The 18,476-nt window shown below is 36.0% G+C and overlaps 1 protein-coding gene across 2 annotated transcripts in view; it reads left to right on the plus strand.

Moving 5' to 3' along the window:
* LOC127853225 (runt-related transcription factor 1-like) overlaps positions 1 to 9,691 on the plus strand; it is a 49,242-nt gene extending 39,551 nt beyond the window's left edge. For both annotated transcript variants that reach the window (XM_052387514.1, XM_052387515.1), the window contains exons 3-6: positions 4,756 to 4,869; positions 5,766 to 5,969; positions 6,469 to 6,591; positions 6,916 to 9,691. In XM_052387514.1, coding sequence (XP_052243474.1) covers positions 4,756 to 4,869; positions 5,766 to 5,969; positions 6,469 to 6,591; positions 6,916 to 7,697 — 1,223 coding nt within the window. In that variant the 3' untranslated portion in view covers positions 7,698 to 9,691. The remainder of the gene's footprint in view (positions 1 to 4,755; positions 4,870 to 5,765; positions 5,970 to 6,468; positions 6,592 to 6,915) is intronic.
* Positions 9,692 to 18,476: the final 8,785 nt, after the last annotated feature.

Here is an 18,476-nt window from a genome sequence, read left to right on the forward strand (position 1 = left end):
AATCATGGTGCGATTTCTTTTGTTATCATGACCATTTTAATCGTATGTCAAGCATGTTTGATGGTTGTATGTCGTTGTTTAATTCTATTTATTATATTGATGCCCGTGGTACTGGTGATTATGCATATGACGGTTATAAAAGTTACGGACATGGACTATCTAAATAGCTTTATTTAAATTTGATGCTAAATAGAGAGTTTGTTTTCATAAACACGATGGGCACACTTATGGTTTTGTTTCCGTTTCAAACAGCAAGGAGCAACACGTGTCTCGCATTATATTGGTGCAGGAAGGGTGCAAGTAATTGACTCACGCTGTACAGTCATTCCTTCGTGATGTATAGTCGTCCGATAAGTCACATAGACCAAGTTATTACCGTTCGGACGTTACATGAACAATCGTCCGCGACACGTTTTACGCGTCAGCTGACGGGTTTATAAGCGAATTATCACATATCGTTAGTCAATTACGTTTGACGTATGAAGTACTGATTGTGAGTAACTTTCAATTAACTTTCCTCGTTGATGACATTACTAGTATTTTAATCATCACTTTAAACCCTTTACTGCGTGTTATTCGCGTTGCAGCGTTTAATCAACTTTGTCAATGCAAAGACAAGTGACGTAGTGTACGTAGACGTATGTAAAGCCGTTATCGCAATCCATCAGCTTGTTTTGTTTACGTTCGTTCTGTTAATTATAGTTCTGTTTTCTTCTTTCGTAAAATCCCCTCAAATATTACGTCAGAAAGCTGACATCTGATTGGTGGGCACATAGTGTGATCCTGTACACGATTTAACGCGATTCAAGGAAAGCGTTTTGTTTTGCGGAAGCGTTAGACGTAGACGTAATACGTAAATGTGCACTCGATATGCATATTAAGACATCAAGTTGTTGTTACGGTTTTGTAGAACAGGTTGTTAATTGTCTGGCTGATCTATTATTGGAACAGTACGTTTTTAATATTACAGATTATATTTTAAAGATCTGCCTTAACCATCATTTAATAGTTTAACCTTCCTGATAGCTTGAATAATAATATACAAAAATATAATAATAATTATTATAATAATAAAACACCTAATAATGGTATTGGACTAGTGTTTGGGTTCGGTTGTGGTCGAGACATATATTCCATCCCCTTCAATAAATAAATTAAATATGAAACAAACAGGGTTCAAATATATATAAAAGCAATACAATAAAACTAGTTATAACTAAGATATAAATATAAATGACAAAAGTGGATAAAAATGAAGACTTGTGTTCTCGTCATGTCGACACTTAATCGGTAAATATAATTTATAATTCGTCATGCTCATGACATGTTTTCGAATTATCAATTAAGCTTCTATGTACCAGGTGTAAGCAAATATATTTTAATCAAGCGTCAATTAATCATTTTACGACTAATTTTTGAAGCTTTAAGAAACCCGAGCCTGTAGCAAAGTCACTAAATCTTCAATAAGCATTCGTCTCTAGAAGGAAAACTCGGATAAAAGTGACTTGGTTCGAATCCATTGATCATTTAGCAAACATCTGTCGATAAAAAACCACATAACTGATTCCGTATGCAAAACAGATCTGTTCACTGTTTACCTGTCATATTGGGCTACTGTTTTCTTTTTTAGTGTGGTCTTGTTTTATGAATGGCTTTAAAGCTGCTTAAAGGGTTCACGAACTTTAAAATCATCTCCCGATTCGTTAGTTAACATTAGTTAAAGTTAATATGAATTAGTAATCTCCTGTGGTTTAATAATTAAATTATAAGTATTAAACTTTTAACAATTCAAAGCTGTCGATTTGACGTTTATGTTGCACATTATGTCAGATTTGGAAACCGGATATATTTTTTTTGCAAAGCGACGACAATGGTATTTTTGTGCAAATTTACATCGGAAAGTAAACACCATGATGTTCCGTTTGTGACTTGAAATACGAATGTTGGACAAAGACAATCCGAGCTCTGTTACTGAAACCGAAACACTAATCGGAAATGTTTCCATTTTAAGGAAATAATATAAACCAAATACTTTAGGAAGAAATCGTAAGGTAAAAATCTATTAAATCTACACATATTCCGTAATAATGTATTCTACAATTAAAATACAGGAAGGTAGTCAAAAAACCATCCTGAATCCGAGAGAGATTTTAATTTCAAAGCAATATCAGTTCTTCCGTATAGAAGGTATTAAAGCTTCAAAAGGGCAATACAATTGTGAAGCGAAATGATCCCGAATTGTGTCACATTACAGCGTAAAGATGACACCACGGAGAACAGTCAAGCAGATAATTATTCCTATATTATCTAGAAATATTGTCTTAAGAGTGAATCACTTCTCTCTGTGGACATATTTCCGATGAAAAGAACCGCTGCAGCCGTCGTGGCATAGAAAGGAGTTATTTTCTGCGTCTTTAAATAGTTATTCCTAGATACGCACGCATTTGCATGCTGCGAGAAAATTGCATTTTACCAGTTTCCTGAAAAAATTTGTATTCCTGTCTAGAAATTTAAGTTTGTTATTCTTAAAATAACATAATTACAAAACTGAAATAACTAATTGTCTCAGTGGCGTTTTTAGTGCCACCCAGTCTTTGCATTTGAAAACAAACGAAAGGCAAAAACAAATAGGAAACACATATCTATATCTTTGTCCTGAAGTCATACTCTTTTTTTGTATTCAACAAACAATTATTTTAAATTGTGTGGCCGTTTATTCGACAATCATTGATGGGAAATGATGAAGAAACTGAAGATTTTATGTAAATGGTAGGGTATTAAAACATCTAAAACAAAAGCATGTGCCTTAAAGTTAGTACATCGCATCATTGTTGATTAAAACTTAAGCATTTATGTGCATAAAACAATAAGATTTATAAGAATCCGTTTCATATAACTGGCCATTCAAAAGGCGAGATGTTTGGATTGGTGTACTTTTATGCACTTTGCAACAAAATGACTACCGATCAACTTGTTTTTATTCCACGAACATAAATCGCAATGATTATACGGTATGTGAACAGTAATCAGGTTATCACACGCCGTAATAGCCGTGTACGATACGGTATGTGTGGAATGTACTATCCCATGCATTCCAGCGTACTTAACAATTTTTATCAATGAAACCTTGGTGGTTCCCGATATTTAAATATGTTCATTCATGCAAAACCAAGGTAAAGTGTGATTCATATGTTGGGTAACCAGCTAACTGTATGAAAAGGTGAATCGGGTACCAATCATGAAGTGTATGAATGAAAAGCGGACTACTATATTGTCTATTTTTAGATAGAGGCTCGGCTTTTACAGTGGGTTGGTTGAGTAGGCGTTTAATCGGCGTGTCCTTGACTGTTTTATGAACCTCGGTGCACTCCCTCGGCACTACTCTACCCCACACGTGCCTTATGCTGTAATATTCTATTCGGTTTATTAGTTATATGGCCTCCGTGCTCCAATAATTTCGAAACCTTCCCTTGGGACAGTAGCTATAGTCCTAACAAACGGGGAGTTTGATAATTAACTTAAGATTTCTGTTGCGAAGTACGAAATGTTACAGAATAATGCATATTTTACAAAACTTGCGTGGACCACTATCATTAGGAGCAAATAAGATATTAAAGTGAACATGTATAATTTGAAATCTTAAAAAAAACATTTTTTTTTACATATTTCTTTGACTGCTCAAATATAAATAAGCAGCGTTTTTGGGAAAACGGGGCTTAATGCATGTGCGTCAAGCGACGTCCCATATTAGCATGCGCAGTCCGCTTTTATTGTATTTTGTGAAAGTAAGTCTTCACTGAGTAAAAACCAGTTTAGGCGGAAAGTGTCGTCCCTGATTAGCCTGTGCGAACTGCGAATCTGGGACGACACTTGATGCAGATGTATTAAGCCCTGTTATCACAGAGCAATCTTTGGATTGTTTTCAAACATGTGCTATTGCATAATTTCTGTCGGTTCTTCGAGGCTCTCTGCATTTGAAAAATTGACTCTCGTCATACCTATGCCAAAATAACTTTCGCTTTCATAAATGATTGTGATTTTATTTGTTTCCGGTTGAACACGAATTGCAATAACTTTCAGTATGCGAATGTTACACCAAAACGAGGCTTCTCGCAACATGAGCGTCTATGTATGCGATTGAATAAAAACTCCAAACGAAAACATAACAATCTGTTTAATAAAACTATATGCGCTATAATGCTAGCTGTGGTATTTGCAGGCCGACATTAACGCATTTCATTATAAAGACGTGAAAGTTATTTCCTGTGTGAAGTAGATTAAAACAATTCTCATTATTTTCATATACTTAGAAAAAACAATAACAACATGCACGATGCATCAATTCAAAATCAAGACCGTGAAACCATGACTAATATTTCAACGCTATGTAGACAATACTTCATTCATAGTTACAATGTTTCGGATATATATATATATATATATATATATATATATATATATATATATATATATATATATATATATATATATATATATATATATATATATATATATATATATATGTGTGTATGACGTTTTGTAATACTTATGATATACCTTATAGGATTGCAATAAGTGTATTCCGTATTTGTAGCTCAAAATTGCGTCACAAGCAGGAACGCGTCTGTGTTGATTTTGTAAGATCGTCAGTGTGACGTGTTATTTAGAAATCATCTGCGCCATTTATTAACTTGAAGTCGTAATTTGTCGTCTGCGTCATGTGTTAACCGGAAGTCGTCATTTCTTGTTTTCCAGGAAAGAGCTTCACACTGTCGATCATCGTGGCGACCCACCCGCCTCAGATCGCCACCTACAACAAGGCCATTAAGGTCACCGTAGACGGACCCAGAGAAGCCCGCAGCAAGACTAGTATGTAGCCTATTTAATCCTTAACCACTTTGATACGCAATTCGACGCGTGTGTTGTCCTTATGAAAATCAAATTAAATTTAAGACCGGTCTTACTAGGTTTAAGGTTTAAGGGCTTCATTTCAAACCCTAAGATACTGATAAGCAGCAAACAGCAAAAAAACCAACAACAACAACAAAAAAACTAAATAAGCAACAACAGACAGCGAGTTACTTCCAGGCTGTTCTGGTTTTATGCTGTGTGCATAAAGCCAATATCACTTTGCTTCTGAGACGGAAAGGGTGAACGCTGTACTGAACACTATCATTATATCTCAACATCAAAGTATTTACATCGTTTCCATGCATGGAACCGAAAGCACATTTCTATATTATGTAGAGAATATTTGTTGGTGTGTGAAAAGTATTGATAATAGTTCACGAGCGATCAGAAAACTAATATATCATGAGTTGCACAGCCACCAGTAAACGTTTTTATGTGTAATGATCACAAGTTAAGAAAAAAAGAGAACCTACCGATTTTAGTGCGTTTTCTTCTACCGTTTATTTAATTTAAAAGAATTAAACGGTAAACTATTCATGACCTTATGACGTCAACAAGTTTCACTTATATTTTTCACTGTTTGAAACAGTGAGCTATCGTATCTAAATTAATGATATATCCATATAAATCACATTAAAGCATTACATAAACAGCTTTCACGATCGCTTTTCTTGAAAATATAATTAACAGTTGTATGTTCTTTTACTTTTTATATCAATTATCACATTGGCAAATTAAGCATTCCAAGAAGATCTACGTTAATATATTATAGGGAATACGCTAAAGTTTGTATCCCAGCAGACCGGCATTTGATTTTGCAGCCAACGTATGTAAATGTTTTCATTTTTTTCCAGAACTGCGAACAGATGACCGCCGGATACTCCGTGGTCCAATCGACATTCCGATGGAGCGGCCCATGTCGGACCCTTCCTGTCCCAACCGCCGCCTGCCTGCCCACCTGGCAGAACTGGAGACGCTCCGACAGAACACACAGGGGGTCGACGGTTCCCGCCGAATTCTCCATCCGTCGTCTGACACTAACGGATACCATAATTCCGGTGAGAGAATATACAGTGTGTGGAGCAGTGTGGATAATTCCTATGAATGTGTCGTTCGATCATCTCATGATCAGTAATTTGTGTTGTCGTTTTGTGTCCCTTTTTCTGACAAGTTTACATACGTCCTTTATGACATGTTAATTGTTTTGTGCATTATTTTATATACATTGTACTGTCTTAACTTACATATTAGCAAAGTAATACTATAATGAACTGTGCCCTTGCCTCCCTGAATCGCTATGCAACTCAAACATTGAGGATCGGTCTGGAAAAAACTTGGCTGAATGCGTGTGCGTAAAGTGTCGTCCCAGATAAGCCTGTGCAGTCCCCACAGGCTTATCAGAAGCGACACTTTACGCTGTTATGGATTTTTTTCGATCATGAAAGTCCCTTCTAAATGAAACTTAGTTTAGGCGGAAAATGTCGTACCAGATTAGCCTGTGCGGACTGCATTAAACCCAGTTGTACACGAATCTTACGGTACCGTTGTCATTTGCAGCAGACCGCCGTAGTCCTTGGGAAAGCTTCGACTCTCTGCCTCCATACACAAAAGAGAGCATCTTCCAGGCCAACACCGGAAGTCCTGGGGCGTACTCGCAGTCGCAAAGCATTTCAAATTTAGGTAAACATACGCACGGTATTCACGTGTGTGTTTTGCATTTGGATACAATATACTGTCGTAGAAAATACGAAGAAACGTTGTTGCATATGTATACATATGTAGCTCTATAATTACTTTTAGGAATATATCCACGGAATTCATTTTTAACTAAATTGCAAAATTTGATTAAATTACTAAATTAGATGTATGTATTAACAAGATTTAATACTGGAAAGCTACTTTAAATATCATATGACACTGTTTTCAGAACAAAAACTAATTAGGATATGTTTTGCTTGTCCTTTGGGGTTTGGTTTCTAAACTAAAATTATGTTCCACTTATAGGTCATCGTTTGTCGCCGCCAGATATGGACATCTCCCTGTCCGACCCCCGTTTCACCAGCCTTGCCAGCATTACAGACCTGCAAGTGCCCGTGACGTCACAGGAAGCAGCGCACATTGACCGCTCTTACCCACTGTTGTCCGATCCACATCGCATGGAAATCAGATTGCCGGCGCGTCTTCAGTTTTCAGATGCCCGTTTTTCTGAATCGCTCCCTCTGAACTCCGCGGCACTGTCAGTTCCGTTCAACACGTCTGCGTCAAATCTGGCTATTCTCCAAGAGAGTCGCGCAATATCGTCGCTGTCTGGCCACTGTAACACTGGGCCGTCTAGTTCATACCAGATGTTGTCGTCTGATCTGTTCAGCAGCATGAACCACCAGTCAACTTTCTCCTCCTCGTTCACTATACCATCGTCACCGCAACTTTCGGCCGGCCTAATGACCGGATATCCGCACCTTCATTCCGCACCGATTCAGAATTTGCAAAACACTATTTATGCTCCGACGGGAGAGATGCGTACGTATGAAATCCTTGGCCAGAAATCGGTCGACATGATGCTTCAAAGGCCAATGGAAATTTCCGCACGTCAAGAGCGACAGTTGATGTCCCCGCCGAATTCTCTGAGGATGCAGATGGACAATAATCATATACGAGACAACGAACGAGAAATGCAGACGAATCATTCGCCTCATCATTCGGACGCCTCGGTGATAGTCGGCGGCCACTCACCGCCACGTCTGGGTCGCTCGAACGCAGACAGCAGCGTGTGGCGACCATATTGAAAACCGCCATCTTGGAATTCAAAAGTGAATGGCGGCCATTTTGAAATCCGCCATCATGGAATTCCGTTCGAGGCGGTGGACTTAATCCGATGAAGTCGAAATTTCAGCATTTTGTTTACATTGCCTTAATGTGTGATCGAACATGTACCAAAGAATTGTATTGTGTCTTGTTACACTTTAAAAATGCATAGGTTTTTATTTTATTACGCGATGTGGTTGAAGGAGTTATTGTTGGTACACATAATATTACTTCTATAGTATTGATACTTCTTGTTGATTGCTATAGAACCATTTTGTTGTAAATACTTTGAAGATGTTAAAGCATTATATATTTAAGACTTCGGTTCGCATTTATTCTCAATATTATAATGAAAAGCATGCGGAGTGCTTTTGAAAGTCACTGATCTGTGGTGCTAAAGTTGTACGAGGAACGCTTGATACTACATTTGGGAAATACAAATGGACATTCTCACATTTTATCACGCATTTTCCACGACTTGTTTCATATTGCCTTTTTAGTTATTGAAGGCTGATTCCCATGTTACTCGTGTATTGACTTTCATTTTTTGTTACACACTGTCTGCGATGTTTTTATCATACCACATTTTACTGGGAAAATATTGAAAATTCAACGCATGAGATGAATCAAAATTTAGATATGCCTGTGTGTGATGTCCTTAATCTTATTGTTATGTATTACCTTTTATTTTATTTTAACTGGCGACATAAAACAGTTGTTGTATATATTTGTCTCATTAACCTACATAATAGGAATAGCATTTTCTGAATTTTCGGACACGTCATTGAAAATTGGAGATTTCTTGTGTACGAAACTGATTGCCGATTTCGGTTGCGTTTACATATTTATTTCTGAAAAGTTTTTTATTGCTTATGATTAAGTTTTGCTTCTAATGGTTGTAAAAAATAAATACGCGTACTTGAATATGAAATCGTCATTTATAATGTACAAATTTATTAAAACGTTTTTATCATTTTTAGCAATAGTGCTTTTTTTCGGACTATTTCATAGTGTTATTTGGAGATTGTGTATTAATATTTTAATGAGCCCCATTGTCCATAAATACAAAATATTATGCTATAAATAAGGATGTCTTTAAGTGCAATATAAATGTTATTTTTTTAAATAATCATAGCGTATACAAGTCATATATAGTGAATACAATTTCTGTGTTTGCCGCACTACTGATGCATACACCTTTTTTCTAATGGTGCGTCAATTCTTTTGTTTTCAATTTTGTTCGCAATTATTAAGATTTTGGGAGATGAATAATTGACAAGAAATATTTGTAAAGCATCATTCGGTAATTTGAAACCAATCCCAATCCCATATTTTGGAAGAATCCTTCAGTTCATGCTCCTAGTCCCAATTACTAAGACTTGTAAATGCGTGTATACATGTATATTTCGAACTTGTGTTTTAGTATTGTTAGATCTCATTCATATTAAGGAAACCATTATCTGACATGCTCGCTTACCGTAGTTTTATCATATCTCCATAATTGACACGTATTAAATGAATTTGAGCCATGCTTTGTGAAAAAAGAAGTTTAATGCATGTGCGTAAAGTGCCGTCCCAGATTAGCCTGTGCAATTCGCACAGGCTAATCAACCACGACACTTTCCGCCTTAACTGGATTTTCGCTAAGAAGAGAATTCTTTAAATGAAAAATATCATAAAAGCTGAAAAATATCATAAAAGCGGAAAGTGTCGTCCCTGATAAGCGGACTTCACAGGCTAATCTGGGACGACACTTTGCTCACATGCATTAAACCCCCTTTTCACAGAGCACGGCTAATTTATATATTGTTTTGAGGTTCTTGTTTTGAATTAAATTTTTAATATTTTGCATGTTGTATTGTTTGCCATATTTTGTTGGCGTTATGTGGACCTATCTTGATATTTTAGTATCGGTATTTGCATATGTGAGCAATGTAATGCATTCTCAATGAACAAAAATAAATTATATGTAATATGCTGGCTTGAATGTTTTGTATGTCACGCATGCTGTACATATGAAAAGTTGCTATACTCATATATTGATTGTATATAATGGGACTTTAAGGATTTTTTTTATATAAATATATATATTTAATCAGATAACTATCGGGAAAACCTACGGTAGACCCCTAGGTATCATCCCATCGGAACGTCTGCACGTCCTTCCGCTGTGCCCGTTCCTGATCCGTTTTAAATAAGTAGATGGAAACTTTGTCATGTGCCGGTTTTGCGAATACGAATACGACCAAGGTCCATTTATCTAAGCTCAAAATCACACATCGCGCTCACGGGTCATAACTTGGGTCTGCTATTTTTGATCTATACATATCGTAGTCTGAAGGTCTATATTGCAATGATATAGCAGAAATATTCACCATAATGGAACGTTGTTGCGCATTCATGACTATGGGTTCGGATCTCTAAGGAGAAGTCACATGAAAGCGTTCAGTTAACCTAGTCTTTATGAGGCTCGAACGCAAGAAACCCTGATGGAGCATCAAGCCACTTTGAAGCTGAGCTGCTCTGGCTGGGCTAAGTCTTAAAACATAAGACCTAAGCACATGAAGCGATCAAATGACTATACAATTCCAGGTATTATATTTTTTCTTGGGATAAGAACACCTAGATAAAAACGCTTCACAAAAACAAATGCACGTACCACAACCATACAATATAAAAACTGTAAATATTATGTTTTCCCCTGGTAATATAACTATCTAAGTGACAGTTCAACGGAGATAAGGTGCACATTATCGCAATTAATGTTGGTCTGTGCAAACGGGTCTTTTTTCATGTGCGTAAAGTGTCGTCCCAGATTAGCTCATGTAGTCAGCACAGTCTAATAAGGCACGACGTATTCTGCTGTGTTGTACTTTTAGTTTAAATGAAGTCTATTGTTAAAATCCAGTTTAGGCGGAAAGTGGCGTCCTCGTCCCTGATTAGCCTTTGTGGACTGCACAAGCTCGATTAATTTATCAATTTCATCTACTGTATAACCCCTTAATGAGCCCCACACGAGATTTTAGAGAATTTTCTATAAATTTGTAGGAAATATTGGAGGCAAAGAAATAATACAAACATTGTTGCATATAGATATGTATGTCCGTTTATTTACATGTCTACCTCATTTGTTCAGCACAGCAGATTGAAAATTAGTGGTGTTATGTACTATTTCCCGTGAATAGAATCTGGCAAATGTCTTTGCATTTGTCCACCCGGCTGCTGCCATAATTTGATCTAGTGCAACCCCTCCTTTGCTAGCTTTGGAAGTTGCTGCTGATCTAGTGCTATGTGGTTTGTACTGGTTGTCAATACCGGCTGAGTTTAAGACTTTCTTTATCCAGTTGCTAATTGTGGATTTGGAAACATGTTTGAAAGGACTAACTGTACTTATGACTAAATAATCATATTGTCTTAACGATTCGGTTATATCGAGGTATTTACACATTGTTTCCACAATACAAATGTCCCTTCATACACAAGTTTATATATGCGCAATGTATGTCCGATTATATGAATATGTTTACGGATGAGAATTTAGGGTTCTCATTGATCTGGATTTTCCAGTATGTATTCGTCTCAGCGTCCGTTACAAATTAATTCGCCATTTTTGGACATGGAGCCGTTCAGGCATACGCCGTGTTACTGCGAGTTAATGAGAATACACATCCGTATTTTAATTATATAGCGTTTGCATTTTAACTTTGCAATGTGATTTTCACTTGCGTTGCAATTTTTTTGCACTCGCAGTATTGCAAAAATGGTAAACTAGGGACACTTATCCCTCCTGTACATCATTTCTGACTAATAAAAACTACATGATTATTGTCGACACTATTGCTGGAAAAAAAAACCCCGTATGTTTTCCGTCTAAAACATGAAAATTCGCTTGAAAGAACAACGATGAATATAATAAATATTATTATTTCAACTTACCCGTGTGTGTGCTATTTATTGTACGTGAAAATTCCGAATTTACACAGATTGAAAATTTTGTCGCCTGCTCCGCTGCTGATAAGCCTCGTCTCTGATTATCTCTATTGCGAAAGCTGCGTCATCTCTCGTGTGGGGCTCATTAAGGGGTTATACAGTAGATGAAATCTGCGATCACACTTTACGAACATGCATAGGGGCCCTTTTCTAGAGCGAAACTTCAATTCGAACACCATTAGTGCGTTCAGTTACAGCGAACGTTCGCTATAGTTCGCGAACCGTCGCGAACGTTCGCTATTGAACGCTCGGTTCGCAGCGAACGTTCGCGAACCGAAGCGAACCCTCTCGGGAGGTAGTTCGCTAGCGAAACCAAGATGGCGGACATATAAGTTGTCGTTGTTGTTCAGTGTAACTTCGATATTTTTTTCAATTTTTTGTAGTACATAGAATGAATTGAATTTTAAACAAAGTGTATAGGAGGTTTTGGGGATTCCGATAATGACGTCAAGTTTGCGCGTGATCAAATATTGGCCGTCAACACTGCGGCCATTCTGCTATTGTTTGCGTTTGATAAACCGCATCGTGATAAGGTTTCATTCATATTCGCGACCCTTTTTAAGAACAACAAAATACTCAGAAATTGAAATTCTTTCAGATTAAATAGAATCCAATGAACGAACACAAATAAGGACGAAAACAAACAACAATTTGATTGATTTTATGTAATCAACATAAAGAAACTGATTTGAACCTATATGTCTGTAAAAACTTACCTTGTTACAGATTAACTACATCCTCTTGATACATGTAAATGTTTTATTTAATTGTTCACACCAATGTTGACACTCTTTATTTCAGCATTTTTAACCACCCAGTGTTTAATTGCCCCTTTGTTAATCACAAACCGATTATCTCGATATGATCGGATACTGTCCAGACAATTACTAAGAGAACAGGGTGTCATAAACCCAGGGACCTATACTTGTATATCTCTGTATGGGGTCATAGACCGCATGTGTCTGATCATTAAACACGATTTATGATACCTCCATGCCATCTATTGGCATGTCAAGCCAAAAACTTTACAGTTGCTTTAATAAAATATTTGAACATATTTTAAGAATAGACGTACATTTGTCCGAAATGGATCAACAGGAACTATAAAGTATATATATATATATTAGCCAGTTTAAACCAGAGACCTACGTCTCTGTTTAAACATAACAATAAAGTGTTTAATAATAACAATACATTAAAAATATGGTGGAAATTTACTGCTACACAATTAACGTATAACGGGTACTTGCAAATATAACGTTTAAATATCGTGCGTTACTGCAGTGTTCGAAACATCATCGTGAAAGCAAGCAATCGCGTTTGATCATAATATGGATATAAAATGCTTGGGTAAAATAAATGTATAGATTTATGGTATAATAAAATGCCAGAATTGTATCGCTCATTATCACTACAAAAGAGTTTTCAATATACATGTACATTCAAAGACAGTTCAATTCGCAAAATATGCATGTGTTTTTTTTCCATTTGAATGCTAAAATTTATTAATATTTTCATTAAATGTAAACGAAACGAAAATTCATTCAATGTAAAAGAAAATTACAACTACATTTGAAGATTGTAATGTATTGCGCTATTTTAGGGCTTTATTTTATAACTGATTCAATGCACCTCTTACACTAAATTTCGATCGCTAATGAAAAATAACACTCGCATCCACACCACTTATAATTATAATAAAACTATTATAGGTTTTATTATTTTTGAAATATCTTTTATTTAAGTCTTAATCTAAAAAAGAATACGGGTATTTATAGTTTTGTATTATGAAATTGTCAGTTATTTAGTCTTCCGACGACCTTTCCTCTGATACAATGTTGTTATTCGCGATTTCCTCAATCAAAATCGCAATCAATTTTCTGGGAGCCGCCATCTTGAAACGTTCGCGCCGAACTTATCGTTCAATAAGACCGAATCGGAAACGAACGATCATTGGCGAACGTTCGCTGTAACTGAACGCACTACATCATAACTATATAAACGACTTCGCTTAGCAATTGCATTTGAACAATAATTGGGAAGACACCCCAACTATACTTGGTCTTTACGTAATACTAAGTACACATCTCCAGCAGTGTGCAAACTCATTTAGGAGTCATGCCTATTACTACGTATGTAATTGGAAAATATAATTGTATTGTCAAGTTTCGATAAAATCTCGATACATGCAACTTATTATTTATCATTTAACGGGTTAAATGGGAGCATTACGCCGGGTACAGCTTATATTTGAACTCATATATGTGTCGAGCAAGAATACAACTGTAATAAACGGCTTCCTAAGAACATCTGCATGTTTCAACTACACACATTCCAATGTATTTAAATCTTATTGTATATTCGTATTGGGTCTTACCGATCCATAAAAATCATAATCCAATAAGTTTATAAATGGTGGTCGACATTAAGTTATATCAGATAATATGAGCCGTGCGTAAAGTGTCGTCTCAGATTAGCCTGTGCATTCCGCACAGGCTAATCAAGGACGACACTTTCCGCTGAAACTGGATTTTTGATAAGCAGAGACTTTTATTAAACGAAAGATATCATAAAAGCGGAAAATGTCATCTGATTAGCCTGTGCGGACTGCACAGGTACCGGTAATCTGGTACGACACTTTACGCACATGCATTAAACCCCTTTTTCGCAGAGCACGGCCAATCATGTAAGTAGGCCATATAAGGCAGCTTGTCACAATATCGATATGATGCGCGATTGAAACGGCAAGGTTCACTACAACCACCTGAACCATTACCAGAACCGCAATAATAAAGAAAACAAATCAAAAACAACCACCACTCCCTTACTGCCACTTGTGGTTGAAGTTTTACTTTGATAGGCAGTAACTTAGATTAGTTTGCAAAAATCTCTAAAAGTTTAAATTTGTGTATCGAATACCGTTATCTGATATAATGCTTTTGATCGAAACGACAAATGGATTTAAATAAATATTGATTTGTTAAATTAGAACGGATATGTCTATCATGTTGTCATATTGTATCTAAATATGAAAGATATTTGTAAAATAATTACAAATAATTATCATCAGCAATTATTTTCTCATTCAAGTATGAGCAAGAAAAGAATTACTGGTAATAAACAGGTACCGGTGAGTGTTATTTTCAGTCAACGACTTTGTAACTGACTATTTCATGGTTTCTCCTCTGCATACTCCTACGGCTTATACTAATACCAATACTTAACCATCATCATGATCACAATTGACTTTGGATATGGTCTTGTACTTCGTTTTCTTGAATCAGAGTACTTCGTTTTCTTGAATCAGAGTACTTCGTTTTCTTGAATCAGAGTACTTTGTTTCCACGACATTAATACGTATGTAATGGTCTAGTAATCTCCTGATGAAAAAGCATGAATTTACTTAAAAAAATAATTATTTTCCATAAGATTATGATTTTGGTATCTTCCGTTCCCTTGGAAATGAAATAAGCCATGTTATTTGCATATCGATAGGGAAGACCCACTATAGGCTTGGCTTTTACATATTAAAATACATAAAGCATTCAGCGTTGTCTGAACTAATTCTAGAGTCATACATACGAATACTTATGTAATTAAAAATAAAAAAATCTTCTTAGTTTCGATAACATCTCGATTTAATACAATTATTACTAATTAAACTAGTTAGACTCAAACTCTATTCAATCGCGTTTCCATAAGAAAACATTTGCATTTTTCAACTACACACACTTCCATGAAATTACAATGTATTGTATATTTGTATTTTATTAATATCAGTTTTGGTGGGAGGGAGAGATTTTTTTCTCTCATTTTCTTTTTAATCCAAGAAGTTTATAACCATTTTTCTTTATTAATTACATATATCAAGTAAGTAATTTAGCCACACATGGGCACTTGATACATTATCGATATGATGCGTAACTTACACAGCAAGGTTTACAACTATCGCGACTATCACCACCACCACCACACTAACACAAGACAACAATGATAACCCTACTGCTAATGGTGGTTTAAGTTTCACTTTTATGTAAGTTAACTTTGGTTTGCTTGCAAAACAATTATCTAAAAGTTGACATATTAATATCGCAATTCGTTATCTGTTATAATGTTGTGGTTTTAAACGACAAATTGATTTTATTTAACATCGGTCTATGAAGTTAGTTTGGATGTGTCTATCATATTTTTTATTTTTATCTCAACATGAAATAAATAAGTCAAACTTTTACAAATAAGTAATATCAATAATAGCTTTTCTCATCGAAGAGTGCTAAAAAAAAAGAATAAATAGTATGTTAAAATGAAAAACTGAGTACTATTTTAGTCATCAACTTAAAAACCGCCCATTTTGTAGTTTTACCGCAGCAACCTCCTCCTATTTATACTGATACCAAGAAATCACCAACATGATCAAAATGAAGATCAACCCTAATCATCATCATCATTGCTATAATCTCCACCACCAAGATCATTGCAACCATCAGCACAATACCAATTGTAGTATGAATTGACAAATAAGAAAATGTAACAGTTGAATAGTTTTCCGATATACAGCACTTTTTTAATTCAAACACGTGCTACATGCGAAGCATAATCAATCACATAACTAAACACATTTAAACCATACATCGAATGCTTCATATGTACGAGAAACATATAATATTTAACATCAATAAAATGTTATCAGATATAGCGTTAAATAATTGACAAATATTTATCTAATATGAGGGAGACAACTCTTATTTCACGATGCTTCAAAACCACCGGAGTAACATTCCCTTATTATAAAAACAGATAGTATATCTATAATCTTGCAATTGCGTAAGTAATTCACGAATTATGTGTGCAACCTTTCATTTGCAGTTCGATTAAGTCCGATGGGGTGATAATTCTTGCCAGGAATAATCAGGCAGCCAATTTAATGCATTATAAAAAGGTTCCAGAAAACCTCAAATGTATGAGCCGCGGTCTGTGAAGAGTGGGTTTAATGTAACATAATAGTCGGGCAGTTCGCACACGCTAATCAGGGACGACACTTTCCGCACATGCATTTAACCCCCTTTTCACATAGCACGGTCCATACTATTATGGCGATTCAGCTAAAGAAAAAACGTGTCCGTAGACCTGAACATCAAAACACATATGGCAATACTATTTTCAGTTTGTAATTATATGTTTGTTTAAACCTATTTATTTTAGTTCGATTGCATAGAAAGCCTAAGGCTTATTTGAAACGATCTCTGGAGTCCGTTTCCTGGGACTTGAGGTGTCTTTGAAGGAAATCTAAAGAAGGCTCCCACATTGGGGATTGAACCCGTGACCTTCCGGTCGCTAGGCGGACACCATATCCACTACAATATAAATTATTATATTCTATGTAACAGCAAATCGTCATTTTGCTTAATAAATATTCCATGTAAATTGCAAACAATCCAAGCACTCTTAATATTCATAACATGGAGAATATGATTAGAATGTAGAACACGTGGCAAATTATATAAAATTACACATGATTTACATGCATATACGTTATTCGTGTACCATACATGATACATGTATACTATAATATAACAATCATTAAATTGACAAAATAATCATAAATGATTTTCAATCACAGATATCATGATAAGAAAGACTAGAATTAGAAAATGTGCACTATATTTTTTTGTACATGGTGAACAGCATTTCCGGAAATATAATATGGTGATACAAGCAAATTAGCTCGCAATTAGATCCTTTGGTTTCTACGGATAGCCGACTACAGCATGTTTCGACTGATATGCTAAAAATAGCGCGACTGGATGACAACTAAGTGTAAGACAACGGGTAAATGTTCAACGACAATCGAACTATCAGTGCATAAGGGAATGTTCATGGATGATTTAAGGTGCTTATCGACAGCTAAAAGGAATTTTGTTTAAATAATAACATGCATAATAAAACGCATTTAATAAATCGTTCCTAAAAATATATGTATACAAAATAAAAATAAACTCATGCTAACATTTTATTTTTAAAATCAATAAAAAAGTTATTCAGTGAACAGTTTTCGCAGGCCAGAAAATAAACATACGTACGTAGTACTAGTAAAATCGTTCTAAATCAAATATGCGTAAATAATGTCGCTATGCCTATATTACGATGGAGAATAGCAAACAAGTTGAGATTTATTGAAACGGAGTGTTGTTTGCGGCGTGTCCAGTCCCAAACAAGCTCCCACTTCCGCTCCCGCCACCGTCTCCAGCTCCTTCATGTCGACCCCCTTCCACACCAAACCCCGTCACAAACACGTTTGAGACGATAATAAACAGCACAAGTACATTCCCAAATCTGCCCAGTCTGTTCGCAAGCAGCTTTCTTCCCTCGTCCTCCTTGTTGAGAATCAATGTCGACGGTACAGGACCATTACCGGTAGGAGCGTCATAGGCCGCGTGCGTCGTCTTCTCCTCGAGGTTTTTCTCAATAGACCAGATGACGAGCATGCAGATTGTGAACAGGACCTGGAGAACTATTGAAAGGCAGATGAATGAGAGGAGGAGGAGGAAGTAGTCGCCGCGAGGGGCGACGAGAAGCGCTTTCAGCTGTGAGACATTCGCAATCACGAGAGCGACGTCCATAAGCTGGTGAATGAAGTTACGTTTGCCCACGTATATGTTGGGCGTCGTCGCAACTGTCAGGTCCTAAGACATAAAAATATATAATAAAACCGTTTATTTAGTTGTCCTCACCTACGAAAAAACAGTCAACCTCCTTATCGCAGTTACACT

This window comes from Dreissena polymorpha, chromosome 12 (assembly GCF_020536995.1).
Source record: "Dreissena polymorpha isolate Duluth1 chromosome 12, UMN_Dpol_1.0, whole genome shotgun sequence".
NCBI lineage: Eukaryota > Metazoa > Mollusca > Bivalvia > Myida > Dreissenidae > Dreissena > Dreissena polymorpha.